Source organism: Cervus elaphus, chromosome 17 (assembly GCF_910594005.1).
Source record: "Cervus elaphus chromosome 17, mCerEla1.1, whole genome shotgun sequence".
NCBI lineage: Eukaryota > Metazoa > Chordata > Mammalia > Artiodactyla > Cervidae > Cervus > Cervus elaphus.
Genome location: NC_057831.1, coordinates 9651847 through 9674273, shown reverse-complemented (window position 1 = coordinate 9674273; position 22427 = coordinate 9651847). Strand labels below are relative to the sequence as shown.

At 37.3% G+C, this 22427-nt stretch overlaps 1 protein-coding gene across 4 annotated transcripts in view; it reads left to right on the top strand.

The window, feature by feature from the left end:
* LOC122673501 (bifunctional heparan sulfate N-deacetylase/N-sulfotransferase 3) overlaps positions 1-22427 on the top strand; it is a 180147-nt gene that overhangs the window by 65427 nt on the left and 92293 nt on the right. For all 4 annotated transcript variants that reach the window (XM_043871348.1, XM_043871349.1, XM_043871350.1 and 1 more), the window contains exons 3-4: positions 1790-1877; positions 12019-12173. In XM_043871348.1, the coding sequence (XP_043727283.1) occupies positions 1790-1877; positions 12019-12173 (243 nt within the window). The remainder of the gene's footprint in view (positions 1-1789; positions 1878-12018; positions 12174-22427) is intronic.

The window sequence follows — 22427 nt, the reverse complement described above, 5'->3', positions numbered from 1 at the left end:
ATCTCACTTATATTTAGAATCTAAAAAACAAACAAAACAAAACAAAAACAGACTCGTAGATATGGAGAACAAATGGGTGGTTGCCAAAAAGACAAAGTGTGGGGGAATGAGTGAAATTAAGGTAATAGGTAAGTGAAATTAAGAGTACAAACTGCTGATTATAAAATAATTAAGTCATGGGGATGTAATTTACATACATATGCATAAGAAATATGGTCAGTAATACTGTAATGACTTTGTATGGACACAGATGGTTCCTAGACTTCAGGTTTGATCATTTCATAATGTATTTAAATGTCAAATTAATATTTTATATTCTTGAAGCTAACATAATATTGTCAGCTGTATTTCAAATAAAAAATAAGTAGATGAGAGGTATACAATATATAGATAGATACAGTTATCAAAATAATATAATGCACATAATTACATTAACATGTAATATATTGCTGGTAATTATACAAACACCTAATATTTTATGCCACTTTTTAAAAAGTTTATCAGACATTCCTGCATATATTATATCTTCTACATTTCTCATCGCAGTTCTATGAACTAGGTAATTGTCTCCACTTTAACAAATGATGGGTAAAGTTCAGATAGATTTGTATTATCTATCACTACAACAACAAATTAGTAGTAGTAATTGTAGCAGCAGCAATAAGAGAGGAGTGGCAACTAGTAATTGTTGAACACATGCAGTTGTAAGAGGGTCTCTGAATAAAATGAATATCTGTTTATCCCCCCAAAAGATTCAGGTCATGAGCACAAGGGGGCGGGGCTTGCAGGTATCAGATACTAAAAAGAGAAAAGATTCTGTTGTGGGTCCAGCTGTACTATGGAAGTGTAGGAAAAGATTTAGTGTGGTAGAGTAAAAAGAGTACCTAACTTGGAATCAGGTGATCTATATCCTTAATCTAGGATATACCACTAATTTTATCTGTGAAAATAGGTAAATCATTTCTCCTGACTTTCTTCATGTATAATAGAAGTACTAACTAAGATCCTTTACAAGTCTACCATTTAGAGTTACTTTTTGCTTCCTTTAGGTGGGCACTGAACTACCATAGTCTGGGGAAGGGGAAGAGAAGGAATATAAGAATATGAATTTGAATATGAATGAGAATGAAAAGGAGAAAGAAAAGTCCACTAAATACTCATAGCATAATACTTTATATGATATAATAACTAAACCTCAAAATAGCTTTACCTGTCATTAGTACAAAGTTTGTTCATCTCTTTTCCAGTGAAAGGGCAAATTAGAAATTTACTTTACCATGATACCCATTTTTGAATAATAATCACTATCTTTGGGGAATCTAAGACTTACAGATTGAAAAGAATTGGATTTTGAAGACCAAAGATGTATCTGAAAAACAACTATCTGTTTCTTTCAATATATGTTTTTACATAAATTCACGTTAAAAGAATGTCTTTTTTTTTTTTGACAGTTGGTGAATTACATCCCCTAAAGGGTAAAATGAGATGTATTTTATGTATTAGATACTAGTTCCTTTGAACAAGAAGAATAAACTTTTCATTTAACTTCCTTTTTCTAACTGATACTTTTTGCTGATTTACTGCATCTAAAGAATAAATATATAAGTATGTAATTATGTAATCTCAGAACCATCTTGCTAGTTGTAAGGTGATAAAAAAAAAAAAAACTACTTTCCATCATTTAATTCTCTCATGCCTAAAGGAGTATTTTTACCTTTTGACTGCTAAAGGAAGATATCTTCTCAAAGCCATTCTCTACCTGATACATTTTTTTAATTATGTATTTCAGGCCCTGCTTGATACTCAGAATCTTTTGCGTGCACAAATCACAAATTTTACTTTCAACCTGGGATTTTCAGGGAAATTTTACCATACAGGTAAGATAGAGATTAACTATCCCCGTAGTTAGCCTCTCTGACCACTCTTTAAAACTGTGACCCCCTCCTCTTCACACCTTCTTGTGTCTCTCCACTACTTTACTTTCTTCATATCAATTTCATTTAACTTATTTTTCTACCTTTATAAAATGTTAATAGCTTAAAAGTTTATTCACCATGTTATTATTTAATGGCCTTTTCTCTACTGAACTATAATTTACATATATAAAACTGTGTAAGTAATAAGTATAGTGCTCAATGAATTTCACCAAGCGTACAGAGCTACGTACCCATATCAAGAAAGAGGTACTACCAGAATCCACACACCCTCTCCCTTACGCTGCTTTAGAGTCACTAGCTTCCCACCAAGAAAACCACTGTCCTGACTTCTAATATCATAAATTAGTTTGCCTGGCTTTAAGATCTGTATAAAAAGAATCATATAAGTGGACTCTTCTATATATAGCTTGTTTTGTCTAACATTTTGGTTTTGCAGACATTATTGTGTAGGGTTGTATTTCTTTCAGCTTTATTGTTCTGTAGTATTTCACTGTTTGAATTTACAGAATTTCTTTATTCCATTCTGTTCCAGTGTGAATGGCTGGGTTGTTTTCAGTGTTTGCCTTTCTTTTTTTTGAATAGTCATGTTAAGAACATTTTAAACACAACTATTGTTAAAAATAGTTGTCCTTCAGAGGACATATGTTTTTCTGTTGTTTATCAACCAGTAGAATTGCTGGTTATATGGTATACTTATGATCAGCTTTAGTAGAAAATGCCAAACAGTTTTTCAAAGTGGTGATATCAATTTATATTTCCAATACTATGTGAGTTTTCTTGTTATTTTATATTCCTCCAAATATTTAATATTATTAATATTTATCTTATTATTTTAGCCCTTCTGGTGGGCATGTAGTGATACCATATTATGGTTTGAATGTACATTTCACTGACAAGTAGTGAAACTGAGTTCCTTTCACATATTTATTGACCATTTGTATCTCTTCTGTTTTTGAAATATCTTACTGCTTTTATTGGGTTATCTGCCTTCACTTATTGATTTGTAGAAATTCTTTATGTATTCTTAATGACCTCTTTGTCAGTTATATGCATTGCAAATATTTTCTCCTGACGTGTGGTTTATCATTTTTACATTCCTACCGATACTTTTTGATGAACAAAATGTAGTCCAATTTATCTTTTTTTTCCTTTTTGTGCCTTTTTAAAGACATTTTTGCATGCCACAAGATCATGAAAATATGCCCCTACGTTCTTAAAATGCATGCATCTGAGATCCATCTAGAATTGATTTTTGTGTATGTGTGAGATAAGGGTCAAGATACCTGCTTTTTGAGCTAGTGTGGTTTTCTAATTAATTTGAAAACACTTGTTCTGATTTCAGGGTGAGTGTTCTACTTCACAACAAAAAAATAGAAAGAAACCTTTTTTTTCTCATTAAGATGTCTAATTGGTACCAAGTATTGAAAAGACCATCCTTTTTTCACCACACCATGGTGTCATCATTGTAATAAACTAGATGACCATAGATGTGTGGACTCTGTTTTTGGACTTTCCTGCTCATTGGTTCTATTTGCGTCATCATGCTATCTTATTTACTATAACTAATTGGTTCAGTTCAGTCACTCAGTCATGTCCGACTCTTTGCAACCCCACAGACTGCAGCACTCCAGGCTTCTCTGTCCATCACCAACTCCGGGAGCTTGCTCAAATTCATGTCCATCGAATCGGTGATGCCATCCAACCATCTCATCCTCTGTCATCCCTTTCTCCTCGTGCCTGCAATCTTTCCCAGCATCAGGGTCTTTTCCAATGAGTTTGTTCTTTGTATCAGGTGGTCAAAGCATCAAAGTTGATACTAATATCTGCTATTTAAGTCTTCTAAGTTTGTTCATCGTCTTCCATCATTGCCTTGGCAATTCTTGGCCTTTTGCACTTTTATATAAATTTTAAAATTAGCTTACCATATCCACAAAGATCCTCACTAGAATTTTTATTTTATTGTTGCTGTTGTTGTCCAGTCACTAAGTCCTGTCCTACTCTTTGCAACCCCAGGGACTGTAGCACGCCAGGCTCTTCGGTCCTCGACTGTCTCCCAAAGATTGCTCAAATTCATGTCAAGTGAGTCAATGATACTGTCTGAACCATCTTATCCTCTGTTGCCCTCTTGTCCTTTTGCCTTCAATCTTCCCCAGCATCAGGGTCTTTTTCAGTGAGTCAGCTTTTCACATCAGGTGGCCAAAGTATTGTAGCTTCCACTTTAGCAACAGTTCTTCCAATGAATATTCAAGGTTGATTTCCTTAGTATTGACCAGTTTGATCTCCTTGCAGTCCAAGGGACTCTCAAGAGTCTTCTGTAGCACTGCAATCCAAAAGTATCAGTTCTTCGGCACTCAGCCTTCTTCTGGTCCAACTCTCACACCCCTACATGACTACTGGGAAAACTATAGCTTTGACTACACAGACCTTTGTTGACAAAATGATGTCTCTGCTTTTTAATATGCTGTTTATCAGCTTTCCTTCCAAGAAGCAAGCATCTTTTGATTTCACTGTCCACAGTGATTTTGGAACCCAAGAAAGGAAACTCTCACTGCTTCTGCTATTTCCCCATCTCTTTGCCATGAGATGATGGAATCGGATGCCATGATATTGGTTTTTTAATGTGGAGTTTCAGCCCAGCTTTTTCACTCTCCTCTTTTACTTTCATCAACAGGCTTTTTAGTTCCTCTTCACTTTCTGCCATTAGAATGGTATCATTTGCATATCTGAGGTGGTTGATATTTCTCCTGGTAGTCTTGATTCCAACTTGTGATTCATCCACCCCAGCATTTCACATGAAGTACTCTGCATAGAACTTAAATAAGCAAAGTGACAATACACAGCTTTGTCACCCTGTAGAATTTTTATTTAAATTACATTAAATCTATTAATTAATTTGGGGAGAATTGTTGTACTAAACATTGAGTCTTCCTATGCTTGAACGTATTTGTGCTCAGTGTGTGCTCAGTCATGTCCGACTCTCTGCCACCCCAAGGACTGTAGCCTTGGGACAGGCTCCTCTGTCCATGGAATTTTCCAGGCAAGAATACTGGAGTGGGTTGCCAGTGCCTACTTCAAGGGATCTTTCTGACTCAGGGGTCAAACCCGAGTCTCTTGCGTCTCCTGCATTGGCAGGTGAATGAATTCTTTACCAATTGGGAAGCACTCACATTTAGTAGGTTCTCTTTAATTATACTTGACAAAACTTTATTAATTTTCTATTTATTCCTTGGTGGAGTTTTTTGATGCAATAGTTAATGGTGTCTTTTTTAAAGTTTTTTTCCCCATTTCTCTGTTAATAATATGTAAAAAAATTGATTTTGTGTACTGATATTAATATTCAGCAGCCTTGCTACACTCACTTATTAATTCTATACTTTCAAGATTCTTTTGGATTTTCTACCTATTCAATCACACAATTTTTGGATGGTAAAAATTTTATTTCTCCCTTTATGAGCTTTATGAAATTTCTTTTCTTTTCCTTGCCTACTGCATTAGCTTGGATGTCCACTAAATATTAAATAAACATAGTGATAACAACACATGTCCTGTTCCTGACCTCAGGGGAAACCCTTAAGTAGTTCTATTCTTGTTCTTGAGGGGAATTCTTTCAATAGACAATTTCATAGAAAGTCTTTATTAGCTTAAGTAAGATCCCTTCTGTTCCTAGATTGCTAAATGTATGGATGTTGAATGTACTTTATTTGTAAATTATCTGTTGTCATTCCTCACTAAAATGATCACTCTACAAACACTTCATTGTTGTAATACCAGCAAGCAGAACAGTGCCTATTGAAAAAAAATGAGCTAATGAATAAAGGATTGGGTGAAAATAAAATTACCTTTCTTTTCACCATTAGTATTTATAAGGGACAAGGTCAGAGAATAAAATTTGACCATGTTGTGTTGTGAAAGAAAATCACTTAAACATTAAGAATAACTAAAAACTTCTTTCCCAAATATAATAGAAATACATGAAAACTAAATTTTCACTGAAATACATATACTTCATACATACATACATACATTGAAATACAATAGAAATACATGAAAACTAAATACACGGCAACTAAATTTTTTTGTCCAGTGCTGATACTAAAGAACGACTCTAGCCAGTTGGTCCCTGTGATTTCTGTTTCTGAGAGACTCACCTCTTTCCTTACTGGGGTTCTCCCAGACAGCTCACAGTCCTCTCTATCTAAGCCAAGGAGAGTAGAACACAAGAGGAAGCTTAGGAGAAAGCGTGAAAGAGTTTTGTATAAGATCTGAAAGCACCCACAAAACTTAGCTAGGGTTGTCTAAAACCAGTAAAATCAGTTTTCAATGGGAACAGATATGAAATTTAGTAATATGAATCCTTTGAAAATTGGATATTGTAAAGTTTAATTGAATTACATTGTCTTCCTTTCTAAATGAGTAACTCCTTTTTCTGTTAAAAATTCTGTTTTATTCAGTCTTGAAGGGAAGAAGAAAAATAGCACCATCATACTAGTAAGATTTTATCTTAGGAAAGAGTTTCATCTTATTTGGTTTACTTTTAGTTTTTGAAAGATTTGTGCATTTTATGAAAACTAAAGAGATGAAAGGATAAAAATTATAGTTCCCTTTTAATGAGAAACACCATATTCTAGGTACTTAACTAAGCACTTTTCTTGTAACTTTTCATTGAATTCTAGGAGTTAAAGAATGTGTTATCTTGTTTTCTAGATAACATAGAAACTTCAAGGGGCCCAAGGTTATATAGCTAGTTACATGTAAAAAAAAAAAATACTCAACTTTTAGTCAGAGCCTAAGTCTTATGTATTAGGAAAAAAATGGATTTTTATCATTTAATTGGCAATCCTTGATTAAGGAAGCTGAATGGCAAAAGGTGCCTTTCCCTTATCTATAGGTTCTTTAGGTTGTATATTTTTTCAAATCACCAAGAACCAATCAGTTCAGTTCAGTCGTTCAGTCGTGTCCGACACTCTGCAACCCCATGGACTGCAGCACGCCAGGCCTCCCTTTCCATCACCAACTCCCAGAGTTTACTCAAACTCATGTCCATTGAGTCAGTGATGCCATCCAACCATCTTATCCTCTGTCATCCCCTTCTCCTCCCGCCTTCAGTCTTTCCCACCATCAGGGTCTTTTCAAACGAGTCAGTTCTTCACATCAAGTGGCCAAAGTATTGGAGTTTCAGCTTCAGCATCAGTCCTTCCAGTGAATATTCAGGACTGATTTCCTTTAGGATGAACTGGTTGGATCTCCTTGCAGTCTGAGGGACTCCCAAGAGTCTTCTCCAACACCACAGTTCAAAAGCATCAATTCTTCAGCCCTCAGCTTTCTTTATAGTCCAACTCTCACATCCATACATGACTACTGGAAAAACCATAGCTTTAACTAGATGGACCTTTGTTGGCAAAGTAATGTCTCTGCTTTTTAATAAGCTATTTAGGTTGGTCATAACTTTTCTTCCAAGAAGCAAGCGTCTTTTAATTTCATGGCTGCAGTCACCATCTGAAATAGCACTGCAGATGAGAACCAATAATGTTTGTACATTTTAATTATATCAGAAAATTAATTAACAATGTGAAGAGCAAAGTTATATAAATTAGTAAATGTTCATCTTATCTCTAAACTCCACATTTGGTCTATGAATTATGGTTAAGGGTCCTGAATTTGGAGTTGTGTAATCTGGATTAGAATTAAGATTCTGAATTCAGGTTCTATCCCGTATTTCCATTGACTTGTGGCAAATTGCATCACCTCTACAAATATCAATTTCCTTATCTGTAAAATGGAGTTACTGGCTTTGAGAGCATAGTTCTAGTGAGAATTAAATGAGACAATACTTGAAAAACAGTTAAGATAGTCTCAATCAATGATAGTTTTTAATGTAGTATCAGAGTAAGAAATATTACAGAAAAAATATTGAAGAGACACAAGTTACTTAAATAGATACATAATAAAATAATAATTTACATTAACTATAAGATTTCAGTGTAGTTTTGTAACAATTTAAGAAATGACACTTAAAATTGAGGAATTTGACTTGAGTTCTTCTCTCTCCAGTTCTGACAAAAGTTGGTAAAGTGGAGAAACAAAGGAGTGACAAGAAGCCAGGCTAATCAAACCATGAATAACTGTTTCAGCTGTTTTTTATCATGACGTTTGAAGTATTAGGCAACAGATACTTATTCTCAATGTAATTAATTCTGATGTAAAATATCCGCAAAGTAGAAAGAAAGGAAATCAGATAAGGGAGAGCTGTAAAGAAAAAAGGAAGGGCCTACGCCTGCTATGAACTTACATAAGCCTATCAGAGGGGCCCTCTAGGGTGCTCAGGAAAGGACAACAAATGCCTGAGCAAATCTTTCCAGAGAATTCTGAAATCTGTTGCACTGTCCTCATATATAAACTTTGAGTAAAGGCCAACTAGAAAAATGAATAAAGAGCAGAGCAGAAGAAAGATAGGGAAAGGTAGGAACTATAGGAGACAGAGAATGGAGCTTAAAAGTAGTTGGAGGGGTGACTTTATTCATAAAGTAGGAAATCTCAGCTCACTTTTCCCAGAGGAGGTGGAAATCAGCAATGAACTGATTACTAGGAAACCCTAAGAGAAATCTACTTGTTTTCAGTATGTGAAAGTAAAACTGCAACAAGTAATTGACTTGTAATCTTAACTAATAGGGTGTCCTGAGGACATACAAAATGTTAAGCAAGAGAAGAGTATATAAGTAGAGACATTTAACTGCAGGGAAACCAAAAGCATCATCCTTATGTCAGGAAAAAAAGAAAAACGTATTTAAGCATCACCAGTCACACTTAGCAAATGTCTCTTTACCAGGGCCACCTTATTTATTACCTAAAAGGCAGCAGGGCACAAGACTTTGCCATGACTGGGGTCATCAGATTTCTATGCCCCTGACTGTATCTTCCTATTCTTTCTCATTCCTTTCTAGAAGGCTTCCCAGAGCTTAGAAGCCCCAAGAATGCCTGGTGTGGGTGACTCATTAATCAAGCAATTACTTAATATAATGGCTTGATCCGTTCTTAAATACAGTGTCCCCTCTGTCACATAACACTCTGGTGAGCTGCCGCCCCCCATATAGTACTGCAGTGAAAAAAAGAAAAAACTCTAGGAGACATGTAGAAGAAGCAAGAACAGGAGCAAGAAATACAGGAGGGAAGGACATGGGCATTTTAAATTACCCAGTATGTGCCTGGACTATGTAGACACTTTCTCACAAAAGGAATAAAATAGGTATTGCTGTCCATATTTTTGCCTACTTGCCCACAGCTCAAATGTGCTGGAACCTAGAAATAAACTAAAAAGCTTCTAACTCCAAAGGCTGTACTTGTTCAACTCTACTGACATGAGTAACGAAAGTAACATGAGTAGTATGCTAAAGAGAATAAAATAAGGGAACCAAAACAGATTCGATTTAAATATGCCCTTTACACAGAGAGCAAGAATTCCCTCACCTCAGCAAAGTACTTAAGCGTATGAAGGTGAAATTGAAGACTGTCCTTATTGAAAGATTATGTTATTACACCCATTCTATATCACTAATCCTGTTCCTCCTGCATACATCAGAACAACCATGCAGCCTCATATTACATCTTTATCTTTGGTCTCTTTCATTGCCCAATAAATCATAAGATCTAACTGCTCCTATTCCTGCCAGTACGCTCTACCTTCATTCTTTCAGAAAATTATATCATAGAGGGGTGGTAACAAGCAGTAGGCTTGGTTGGCTGTGCAGGCAGAACAGTCTGTCCACCCTTGTTAGACTCTAGAGGCCCATCACAACCAGTCACATAAGAACTGCTATTGAAAATAGGCGGACGTTTTTCTCCATGCAGAAGGGACAACATTTAAAGAATCTACTGTTCTAGGACCTTATGGAATTGAGTCTCATCGCTGAAATTAAAGTGTGACTGCATAATTTTGTGATGATTAACATCATCTTAGGCGATGCCAGGACAGACACCTTACACTGCTCTCATTTCTGCTTTCATAAAGAAACTCTGCCTGGAGAAGTATAAAAAGAGACTCCTACTCCTGCATATATATTAGAGAACTGTTTCATTTCCCACACTCAACTAAACTGCAGACCAGAGAAAATGAAGGAAATAAAATAAGCCCAAATATGAAATTCAGAAGAACAACAAAGCTGACTCTCAAGGAAACAGAGCTTTCTTGATGAAAAGTTTGCTTCCAAGAACTTGAAAGACAGGACAAGCATGACGAACATGAGTTCCACCAAGGAGCACCGTGATTCTTGGGTTATTTTACGATGACTTCATTTCTCAGCTTATTTCCATTACCATCTTTTTTTTCTTTCCTTCAGTTTTCTCTAGTCTTTTCAATAACAGTTCCCACATTTCCCCTTTTCTCCTTTTTATGCGTTAGTATAAAAGGCAGAGGAGACAGAGATCAAATTGCCAACATCCGCTGGATCATCAAAAAAGCAAGAGAGTTCCAGAAAAACATCTATTTCTGCTTTTTTACTATGCCAAAGCCTTTGACTGTGTGGATCACAATAAACTGTGGAAAATTCTGAAAGAGATGGGAATACCAGACCACCTGACCTGCCTCCTAAGAAACCTGTATGCAGATCAGGAAGCAACAGTTAGAACTGGACATGGAACAACAGACTGATTCCAAATAGGAAAAGGAGTACATCAAGGCTGTATATTGTTACCCTGCTTATTTAACTTATATGCAGAGTACATCATGAGAAACGCTGGGCTGGAGGAAGCACAAGCTGGAATCTAGATTGCCAGGAGAAATAGAAATAACCTCAGATATGCAGATGACACCACCCTTATGGCAGAAAGGGAAGAAGAACTAAAGAACCTCTTGATGAAAGTGGAAGAGGAGAATGAAAAAGTTGGCTTAAAGCTCAACATTCAGAAAACTAAGATTGTGGCATCTGGTCCCATCACTTCATGGCAAATAGATGGGAAAACAGTGAAAACAGTGTCAAACTTTATTTTGGGGGGCTCCAAAATCACTGCAGATGTGATTGCAGCCATGAAATTAAAAGACGCTTACTCCTTGGAGGGAAAGTTATGACCAACCTAGATAGCATATTAAAAAGCAGAGACATTACTTTGCCAACAAAGGTCCATCTAGTCAAGGCTATGGTCTTTCCAGTGGTCATGTATGGATGTGAGAGCTGGACTATAAAGAAAGCTGAGTGCAGAAGAATTGATCCTTTTGAGCTGTGGTGTTGGAGAAGACTCCTGAGAGTCCCTTGGACTGCAAGGAGATCCAACCAGTCCATCCTAAAGGAGATCAGTCCTGGGTGTTCATTGGAAGGACTGATGCTGAAGCTGAAACTCCAATATTTTGGCCACCTAATGTGAAGACCTGACTCATTGGAAAAGACCCTGATGCTGGGAAAGATTGAGGGCAGGAGGAGAAGGAGATGACAGAGGATGAGGTGGTTGGATGGCATCACCGACTCAATGGACATGGGTTTGAGTAAACTCGGGGAGTTGGTGATAGACAGGGAGGCCTGGCATGCTGCAGTTCATGGGTCACAAAGTGTCAGACAGAGCTGAGTGACTGAGCTGAACTTATTCGCAAATGTAAGGAGTAACCCAGATAAATTATGGAATTATTTTGTTGGCACTGTTGTGTTACAAACCCTGTCAGAGTGATCTAAATACTATTAGAGCTCCACAACACATTTCCCCCTCATATTCCCTGGGTTGCATTCCCTGCTTATCCCCCATTTCTCTCCAAACCTAAACAATACAAAGATCCTAAAAGTTAAAAATTCTAAAGTCCTTTGGAATGATTGTGTATTTCCTTCTTGCACTGATTTTATATGCATGTCTCATGTTTTAAAACTTTAAAAAAGAGTTGTATCACAGTCTCTGGTTGTTTCCCAAGCAACAGATTTTCCTGTGTTACAATTCATGTTCAAAGTTTTACATGTATGTAAGATAGTATAAATGGTATCTTCTAAATGCATATATTGGATTACATAATTGGATGGATAGATGGACAGATATACATACAGATAAAGAGGCAATCAGTGTAGCTGAAATTAATTGAATAACCTTTTCCTTCTTCCCTACCCCCCAGGAACTGAAGAGGAAGATGAAGGGGATGACCGTCTTTTGGGGTCTGTTGATGAGTTCTGGTGGTTTCCACATATGTGGAGCCATATGCAGCCCCACCTCTTCCATAATGAGTCATCTTTGGTGGAACAGATGATTCTCAACAAAAAGTTTGCCTTAGTAAGTAACTCACTTTGAACTAAAGTGCACAGCCTGCTGAAGTGACTGGCTTTTTATATTGAGAACATCTTAGAGTTTCAGGGCATACCGACACTCCTTAAGCAGGCATGTCTATGTGATAGTTGGAAACCCTTGGTATTGCAGCCTTTCAGTATGTGACTTTTGAATTTGTATTGGATGGTCATCACTATGCTTAATGCTCTGAGGGGTCTAATTTAAAAGGAAATTTTCCAGACACTCACAGGACTCAGCTACATGACATGGTCAGAGCTCATAAAATATGATTCACATCCAGAAAGAGCTTTCTGCTACACTGAGAAGACAAAATACACACATAAAACAAATCTCCACTTAGAAAACAAACATACAGTTACCAAAGGAGATGGGGGAGGGATAAAAAAGGAATTGGGGATTAGCAGATACAAACTAGTACAGATAAAATCGATAAACAATGAGGTCTTACTGTATACCACAGGAAACTACATTTGATATCCTGTAATAAACCATAATAGAAAAGAATATGAAATATATATATATATATACACATACATACATATAGATATTTAATTGAATCATTTTCCTGCAAACAGAAGCTAGCACAATATTGTAAATCAACTATAGTTCAATTTAGAAAAATAGTCTTCAGTAAAATGAGATATTCCTGGACCTGGTGCCAAACTGTATAGACATAAAATCCACCATTCAGAGGAGTAAGTGTCATTGAGAGTACTCAGGGAAATGTTGTGTAAATAGGATTTTAGGTACATTCTGAAATAAGAATAAGATTTAAGTGTCAGGGAGAATTTGGAGTTAAATGAGGCTGAGGGAAACACCAGGTAGGAGGTGTTTGCTGGCAGGAGGTAATGAAATCTTAATCTGGAAAGGCAAGAGGAATGGGAAGAAAACCATTTCAAAGACATCACATACATATAACACAGGGAAGGAACATTCATTTGACTGAGCAAGATACACTGTTTTATAATCAAGAGGATTCTGATTCTGGACAGGAAAATTTACAGTTAAAGTTCAGCACATGGGAAAATGTGCTTGTGATGAGTGGAGATGGTATAGAGTGGTTAACAAGCCAATACGGCATGTTTGGGGTGGGAGGGTGTTCACTTTTGTATTATTCTTATGAGCACACAAACACGTGGAGAGAGTCCAGACAGGTAGCTCTTTACTGTACCAGCATTCTCCTTCCTGGGCAGAGAGTACACTGGGGCAAGAACTATGCTCTATCACAGTTCTAGTTCATAAACATACTCAGTGAATATTTGAAGTATGAACAATTAAAGCAGCAGAAATTACCTCTCAAAAAAGCAAGTGAAGTGTAATTTATCTTTATTTATTACAGCATTTTTCTTATTTGCAAACCCCAAAATTTATATTACAGTGTTCACAGATTATGTTAATAAGCCTAAAACCATCAGATCATGTTTCTAGGTTCACTTCAGTCGCTCAGTCATATCCAACTCTTTGCGATCCCATGGGCTGCAGCACGCCAGGCTTCCCTGTCCATCACCAATTCCTGGAGCTTGCTCAAACCCATGTCCTTTGAGTTGGTGATGCCATCCAACCATCTCATCCTCTGTTGTCCTCTTCTTCTCCGGCCTTCAATCTTTCCCAGCATCAGGGTCTTTTCCAATGAGTCAGTTTTTCGCATCAAGTGGTCAAAGTATTGGAGATTCAGCTTCAGCATCAGTCCTTCCAATGAATATTCAGGACTGATTTCCCCCCGGGATGGACTGGTTGGATCTCCTTGCAGTCCAAGGGACTCACAAGAGTCTTCTCTGACACCACAGTTCAAAAGCATCAATTCTTCAGCACTCAGCTTTCTTTATGGTCCAACTGTAACACATATACATAACTACTGGAAAACCCATAGCTTTGACTAGGCGGACCTTTTTTAGCAAAGTAACAAAGGTCTGCTTTTTAATATGCTATCTAGGTTGGTCATAGCTTTTCTTCCAAGGAGCAAATGTCTTTTAATTTCATAGCTGCAGTCACCATCTGCAGTGATTTTGGAGCCCAAAAAAATAAAGTCCGTCCCTGTTTCTACTGTTTCCCCATCTATTTGCCATGAAGTGATGGGACCAGATGCCATGATCTTAGTTTTCTGAATGTTGAGTTTTAAGCCACCTTTTTCACTCTCCTCTTTCACTTTCATCAAGAGGCTCTTTAGTTCTTCTTCCCTTTCTGCCATAAGGATGGTGTCATCTGCATATCTGAGGTTATTGATATTTCTCCTGTCAATCTTGATTCCAGCTTGTGTTTCATGCAGTCCAGCATTTCACATGATGTACTCTGCATGTAAGTTAAATAAGCAGGGTGACAATATACAACCTTGACACACTCCTTTCCCTATTTGGAACCAGTCTGTTGTTCCATGTCCCATTCTAAGTGTTGCTTCTTGAGCACGATACAGATTTCTCAGGAGGCAGATCAGGTGGTCTGTTATTTCCATCTCTTTAAGAATTTTCCACAGTTTGTCGTGATCCACACAGCCAAAGGCCTTGGTGTAGTGTTGTTCACATACTGTATTTCTAGGTAAATCTTACTAATTGTAGGCTAAGGCTAGTGTGCAAAAGAATTAAAATACATTACACTAGTTAATTTGCATATGATTTGGGAAATACTAAAATATAACCACTCCCTTAACAGACCAAAATTTTTTTTCTATAGATTTGAAGTCTTGATTCCAAAACTAGGGGCTTCCCAGGTGGCTCAGTGGTAAAAGAATCTACCTGCTAATGCAGGAGATGCAGGAGATGCTGGTTCGATCCCAGTGTTGGAAAGAGTTCCTGGAGGAACAAATGGTAACCCACTTCAGTATTCTTGCTGGAGAATCCCATGGATAAAGGAGCCTGGTGGGTGACAGTCCATAGCGATGCAAAGAGTTGGATGCAACTGAGCATGCACCAAAACAAGAAATGACTAATTTGAAGTATAATCTCAGTTTTGAGGTTTCCTGCATCTTTGCCTTTTCCAGTGTTAGTCTCTAAACCCTGAAACTATATGGAACTCTGTGGAAACAAGACCACATGTTATATCTCCCTTGGCTGGCCCCCCAGTTATGTAACTATTAGTTTCTCTGGTTAATTAGAATTTAAGAAAGTGCTGATGGCCACTTGCCCAATTAACATGAAATGTATTTTACATAAACTTCTAAAGTCCCAAGAGGTTTGAATAGTTGACTCACATAGTATGTTACTCAAATCTGTACAACAAAAGTTTAGAATTAATGAAACAGACTGCTTTTTCCACAAGAATATAGAAGACCAAATATTTATAGGTAGCATCAGGAGCCCATATTTATCTTTTAACTTCAATCTTCTCCCCAAGATAGACAAATGGCTTCAAGGGCACCTTTTTCAGACATTGATATTTTGTCAAGAAAACACAAATAGTTCCCTACATGCTAGTATTTTGAATATGTTGACAGTATTTGCAAACTCCTATGAGATGGAGAGCCACCATCTTTCCCAAAAAACATATATATAATTAGGACTAGTAAACAGCACGTAGAAGTGGATAAATATTGCCACAGTTTGTAATAGCACTAAAATCCCCTCAATGTAGCAAACAGTAATTCTGTCATCTTCAGAAATCTAAGACTGCTGATATTAGCAAAGTTAATCAGCAAGAGAGGATATGGAGAAGAAAATTATTTTGTAGTTTATTTTTAAATCTGTGGAGAAAGGAAGGAATTTGTAAACAAGGAAAATACATACATAAAATAAAAGAAAGTACTAATAAAAGATAAACTAAGAAGTGATAGAGAAGATTTCTAGGTATGTTGTTATTGTTGTTTTGGTAGCGTTCAAAAAACATTTTAGCAAGGCATATTTGATGACATTCACTGTTATATTCCCCTGAAAATAGAACATTATCTGGAATAATAGTATTCTGTTATGACTTGGATGAATGAATCAACATATGCCAATATTATTCCATTCAGTTCAGTTCAATCGCTCAATCGTGTCAGACTCTTTGCGTCCCCATGGACTGCAGCACGCCAGGACTCCCTGTCCATCACCAACTCCCCGAGTTTACTCAAACCCATGCCCATCAAGTCAGTGATGCCATCCAACCATCATCCTCTGTCGTCCCCTTCTCCTCCTGCCCCCAATCCCTCCCAGCATCACAGTCTTTTCCAATGAGTCAACTCTTCGCATGAGGTGGTCAAAGTACTGGAGTTTCAGCTTCAGCATCAGTCCTTCCAACGAACACCCAGGACTGATCTCTTTTAGGATGGACTGGTTGGATCTCCTTGCAGTCCAAGGGACTCACAAGAGTCTTCTCCAACACCACAGTTCAAAAGGATCAATTTTTCAGCGCTCAGCTTTCTTTATAGTCCAACTCTCACATACATACCTTACTACTGGAAAAACCATAGCCTTGACTAGATGGACCTTTGTTAGCAAAATAATATCTCTACTTTTTAATATGCTATCTAGGTTGGTCATAGCTTTTCTTCCAAGGAGCAAATGTCTTTTAATTTCATAGCTGCAGTCACCATCTGCAGTGATTTTGGAGCCCCAAAAATAAAGTCTGTCCCTGTTTTTACTGTTTCCCCATCTATTTGCCATGAAGTGATGGGACCAGATGCCATGATCTTAGTTTTCTAAATGTTGAGTTTTAAGCCAACTTTTTCACTCTCCTCTTTCACTTTCATCAAGAGGCTCTTTAGTTCTTCTTCCCTTTCTGCCATAACGGTGGTATCATCTGCATATCTGAGGTTATTTCTATTTCTCCTGGCAATCTAGATTCCAGCTTGTGCATCATCCAGCCCAGCATTTCTCATATGTACTCTGCATATAAGTTAAATAAGCAGGGTGACAATATATAGCCTTGATGTACTCCTTTTCCTATTTGGAACCAGTCTGTTGTTCCATGTCCAGTTCTAACTGTTGCTTCTTGACCTACATACAGATTTCTCAGGAGGCAGGTCAGGTGTTGTGGTATTCCCATCTCTTTAAGAATTTTCCAGTTTGTTGTGATCCACACAGTCAAAGGCTTTCACATAGTCAATAAAGCAGAAGTAGATGTTTTCCTGGAACTCTCTTGCTTTTTTCCACGATCCAATGGATGCTGGCAATTTGATCTCTGGTTGCTCTGCTTTTTCTAAATCCAGCTTGAACATCTGGACATTCACGGTTTACACACTGTTGAAGCCTGGCTTGGAAAATTTTAAGCATTACATTGCTAGCTTGTGAGATGAATACAATTGTGTGGTAGTTTGAGCATTCTTTGGCATTTCCTTTCTTTGGGAGTGAAATGAATACTGATCTTTTCCAGTCCTGTGGCCACTGCTGAGTTATCCAAATTTGCTGGCATATTGAGTGCAGCACTTTCACAGCATCATTTTTTAGGATTTGAAATAACTCAACTGGAGTTCTATCACCTCCACATGCTTTGTTCATAGTGATGCTTCCTGAGGCCTACTTGACTTCACATTCCAGGATGTCTGACTCTAGGTGAGTGATCACACCATCGTGATTATCTGGGTCATAAAGATCTTTTTTGTATAGTTCTTCTGTGTATTCTTGCCACCTTTTCTTAATATATTCTGCTTCTGTTAGGTCCCTACCATTTCTGTCCTTTATTGAGCCCGTCTTTGCATGAAATATCCCCTTGGTATCTCTAATTTTCTTGAAGAGATTTCTAGTCTTTCCCATTCTATTGTTTTCCTCTATTTCTTTGCATTGATCACTGAGGAAGGCTTTCTCATCTCTCCTTGCTATTCTTTGGAACTCTGCATTCAAATGGGTATATCTTTCCTTTCTCCTTTGCTTTTCTCTTCTCTTCTTTTCACAGCTATTTGTAAGGCCTCTTCAGACAACCATTTTGCCTTTTTGCATTTCTTTTTCTTGGGGATGGTCTTGATCCCTGTCTTGTGTACAATGTCACGAACTTCCATCCATAGGTTTTCAGGCACTCTGTCTATCAGATCTAATCCCTTGAATCTATTTGTCACTTCCACTGTATAACCATAAGGAATTTGATTTAGGTCATACCTGAATGGTCTAGTGGTTTTCCCTACTTTCTTCAATTTAAGTCTGAATTTGGCAATAAGGAGTCCATGATCTGAGCCACAGTCAGCTCCTGGTCTTGTTTTTGCTGACTGTATAGACCTTCTCTACCTTTGGCTGCAAGAATATATATGCCAATATTATGGTTATAGTTAAATGTAAATACTTGAAAGTACATATAGTAAGAACAGACATGGACAGGAGTCATACATATTTTTTGGAATTCTCAACTTGAAATGATCATGAATTGAAAGAATAATTCAAATTTGAAATTGGTCATTCTTAACCTCACATGTTAAACAGAGGACATTTCTTAAAAATGCCATTCCTAGTTTCAGGTTGACAACTCAAATTATGATCTTGAGTCAGCAGAGAACATTCATAAAAGTTTAATAAAATACAGAACCAATTGGCTTTTTTGTCAGGAGAAGACACACATAACAAGAGACTGGATCCAGGCTCAGTCCCTCCTGGGTCATAACAACGTGAAAGAGAAGAGCAGCTTTTGGGAGCAGTGATTAGTATATCACCCAGCAGAGAACAGCTGTTGTTTTCATTATCATTATACTCAGTATCGTCAAACTGCCATCTTCAGTTGTTGCCTAGGTTTCTGTGCTTAGAGTGACAGGTAAGAGGGACAAAGATCCTCAAGTTTAAAAGCTTATTTTATATTGGGAAGACACTGGTTCATGTGAATTCTACATTTTCTAGTATGTGTTCTCTAATGCCCACTAAAGTATTAGTCACAAAGCTGCTTTGCTGTTAAATTTAAAGATGCAATAAGAAAAGTTCAAGGGTTTTATTTATTTTTCATATATTCTATATTATTTCCTTAAATTCTTCCAGCAACTCTGAACTGTAGGTATACTTATTCTCACACCATGAAGAAGAAAACTGAGAAGTCAGAGAAATGCCAGTGACCCACTCATGGTGACAAAGCTCACTAGTGGTAGAATTTAAAACCAGAAATCCTCTTTTATTTTTAAACTGCATAAATTGTGATTCCAAGCTTCCTCACTAGCCTCCTAAACCAACTCACAGTTATAAGTCTAGATTTCTCTTTTGCCTGGTAACCCAAGGGGATATCTGGGAATTCTGCTAACATCAGGGAAATTGAGGACTAGAGGTGAAATTCATAGGACAACATTTCCCTTAGGTTCCCAAATGCTCCTTGAGATAGGCAGAGTTTATAACACATTGGGAAGGAAGACAAACAACTGAATCAGGGGAACTTTCCACATGTCTAAACGGCATTGGTTGTATGTGCTCAGTCGTGTCCAACTCTTTGCGACACCATGGACTGTAGCCCGCCAGGCTCCTCTGTCCATGGAATTTTCCAGGCAAGAATACTGGAGTGGGTTGCCATTCCCTACTCCAGGGGATCTTCCCAACCTAGGTATCAAACCCACATCCCTTTCCTCTCCTGTACTGGCAGGCTGATTCTTTATCAGCTACACCACCTTGGAAGCCCCATCATGTATAGATGCAGAGTCTACTTTATTTATTTATTTTTTTAGTTCAAGGGCACTTATTTTGTTTTTCCCAGTGGTACTTTCTTAAAATTTATTTATTTTTAATTGAAGGATCATTGCTTTACAGTATTGTGTTGGTTTCTACCAAACATCAGCATGAATCAGCCATAAGTTTACCCATGTCCCTTCCCACTTCAACATCCCTTCCACCTTCCTCCTATCCTACCCCTCTAGGTTGATACCAAGCCCCAGTTTGAGTTCCCTGAGTCCTCCGGCAAATTCCCATTAGCTGTCTGTTTTACACATGGTAATATATTTCCATGTTACTCTCTGCATACACCCCAGCCTCTCCTTCCTCCCCCCAGCCATGTCCGTAAGTCTGCGCTCTATGTCTGTGTCCCCACCGCTGCCAGATACAGAGTCTACTTTAATTCAGAGAAACTGTTCCAGAGGAAATTCTGCCTTGATTCTCCACTCACTAGATGGAATAAGCAGCATTGTGCTAATATTGCATTTGTAAATTGGGTCACATTCTGCTTTTTTCCACCAGCTTGGAAGCTCTAAATTTAAAAAGGAGCATGAGTGTTTCACAGTGAAGGAACTGAAAGCACATACAAAGAAGCAACTGGGTGTTCAAACAAGACTAGACATCATGGATAAAATTTAATATTCACAGGAGTTAGTTACAGGACATTTAAATTCTTTCCCAACTAAGAGAATCTGAGACTATGATGTAAGACTCTTTGATTGGATCCTCTCTGTCACCATCTATAGCCAAAGACTCGCTATTTTCACTGAGTTTTAGCAAACACATCTTATCTATTAATCCTTCTGCACAATATAGACACTTCTTTCTCACAAGGGAATTTGATGTCCATTTTAATTTAGCTTTGAAAGCTCTGTCTAATTGCTTACTATGGAAGGTCAACCAAATCCTCTAAGCAAACTTGTATTTGATGATTACAGCCATCAGGAAATACAGCTTTAGAGATTGATTAGAAAATATTTTTAGTTATCAAATATGGGATAATTCAGGTACTAAGATGAAATTTCAACAGGGGATTTTTTTGAAAGGTACCATTTCTGAGGCAAAAATTGTAACATTAATTATTGACCTATAACACAGTGGAAATATACAGCTTTTTAAATTGGATAAAATTCCATTAGAATAATAAAATAACTTACTGCATTTAAACATCAAAAGAATCATCAGTATATATACTCTCAACTGGAAACTTGGATTTAAATTTTAGTGAATTATGGTAGTTTAGTTTTTAGAGATAAAATAGTCAGTAGAAATTTTTATTGTAGAACTCGTTACCAATATCAGTGATACCTAACACTGTTATAGACAATACTTTTAAAATTTGTAGTTGTAAAACAATGTTCTGGATCCTGAAAACAAAATCTTGGCCAGGATTGTACATTTTGATTGCATTATTATTATTCTTTCACATAGTGTCCTTCCCCCCCCCCCCTCATTTTCCAAGTTCAGCAGAACCTGCTAATTTATGTTATCTGAAATGTCTAGTGTCAATTATGCAACTTCTTAGGCTAGTGAGCACATTAACTTTTCTAATGTGGAAATAAAGATTACAGTATCAAAATGTAATTTAAAATATATTGAAAGACTTGCCCGCTTAAGGAATATATAATAATCTTTTAATTAGTTTGCTTGCCAGCTAGAGAATGAATGAATTTTATCATTTTCACTTCAGTGAAGCACTTTATAAAAAAAGGACATTAGGTTGTCATTTTATTGATATTGAAAACAAAGTGTAATTCTGATTATCCTAATAGAAACAGAGTTTAAATCAGAATTCACAAAGTCAACTCTGAGCTGGTAGATTGCTTCTGGACCAAAGGAAGCAGCACAGTTTAAGAAAGCCAATAGCCATTATTCAATGCAGGATGACCAAGATGGTGAAATAAATAATTTATTTCACGAAAAGAATGGCTGAAAGAACTTGGAGAGGGCAAGACAAAGAAGAGGAGAGCAAGGGATATATTATCAGGGTTAATATTCACATTGAAAGTACTGGTATGGCCATGTCAGTTATTACAATATTGAAAATGTCAATACCCCCAGGACCACCTTAGACCCTCCCCAGGCATGTTCCAAGCCTCCCAGCTACTCAGCAACCAAGAGGGCCTGGTTCACAGTCTCCAACATCCAGCTTCAGTTCTGCAGCTGGCAGCAGGTCTGACCAATCAGTGGATGGCATGTTGACTGGTAAATATTTTGAGTGTTAACCCTGAATATGATCAATCCATCAATGAAAGTAAAATCTATATAACTGCTAACTTTGTGTCTATTTTCACCTTTTTGTACTTCCCCCTTCAAGTTCCCAGTTATTCAGTAGTTTCTATGAGTTTTCTTTTGTACTATTCCTGCTCCATCTCAAAACTTCCCATCTCCACTCCACTTCCAAATGTCTTATCCCTCGCCTGGATCCCTGCAGCAGCATCTAAACTAGTCTCCCCAATTCCCCATTCTTTTTCTTTAATTTATGCTCAGATAGGGAAAGCTGTGCAACTTGAAATTCTATTGTTCTGTTTTCCCTGCATGAAACAGAACCTTGCATTTCAGTGAGAAAGGTTCTTGACTCTCCAGAGGAAATGTAAGAAGAGAACATTTTGAGCTCCAGATAGCTACCAGACACTGAACTCAGTGCTTTCCACGTATCCTCCATTCATCCAGGCAGACACCTGTGAACCTAGTTATTCCCATATTTAAAATGCAAAAAGTG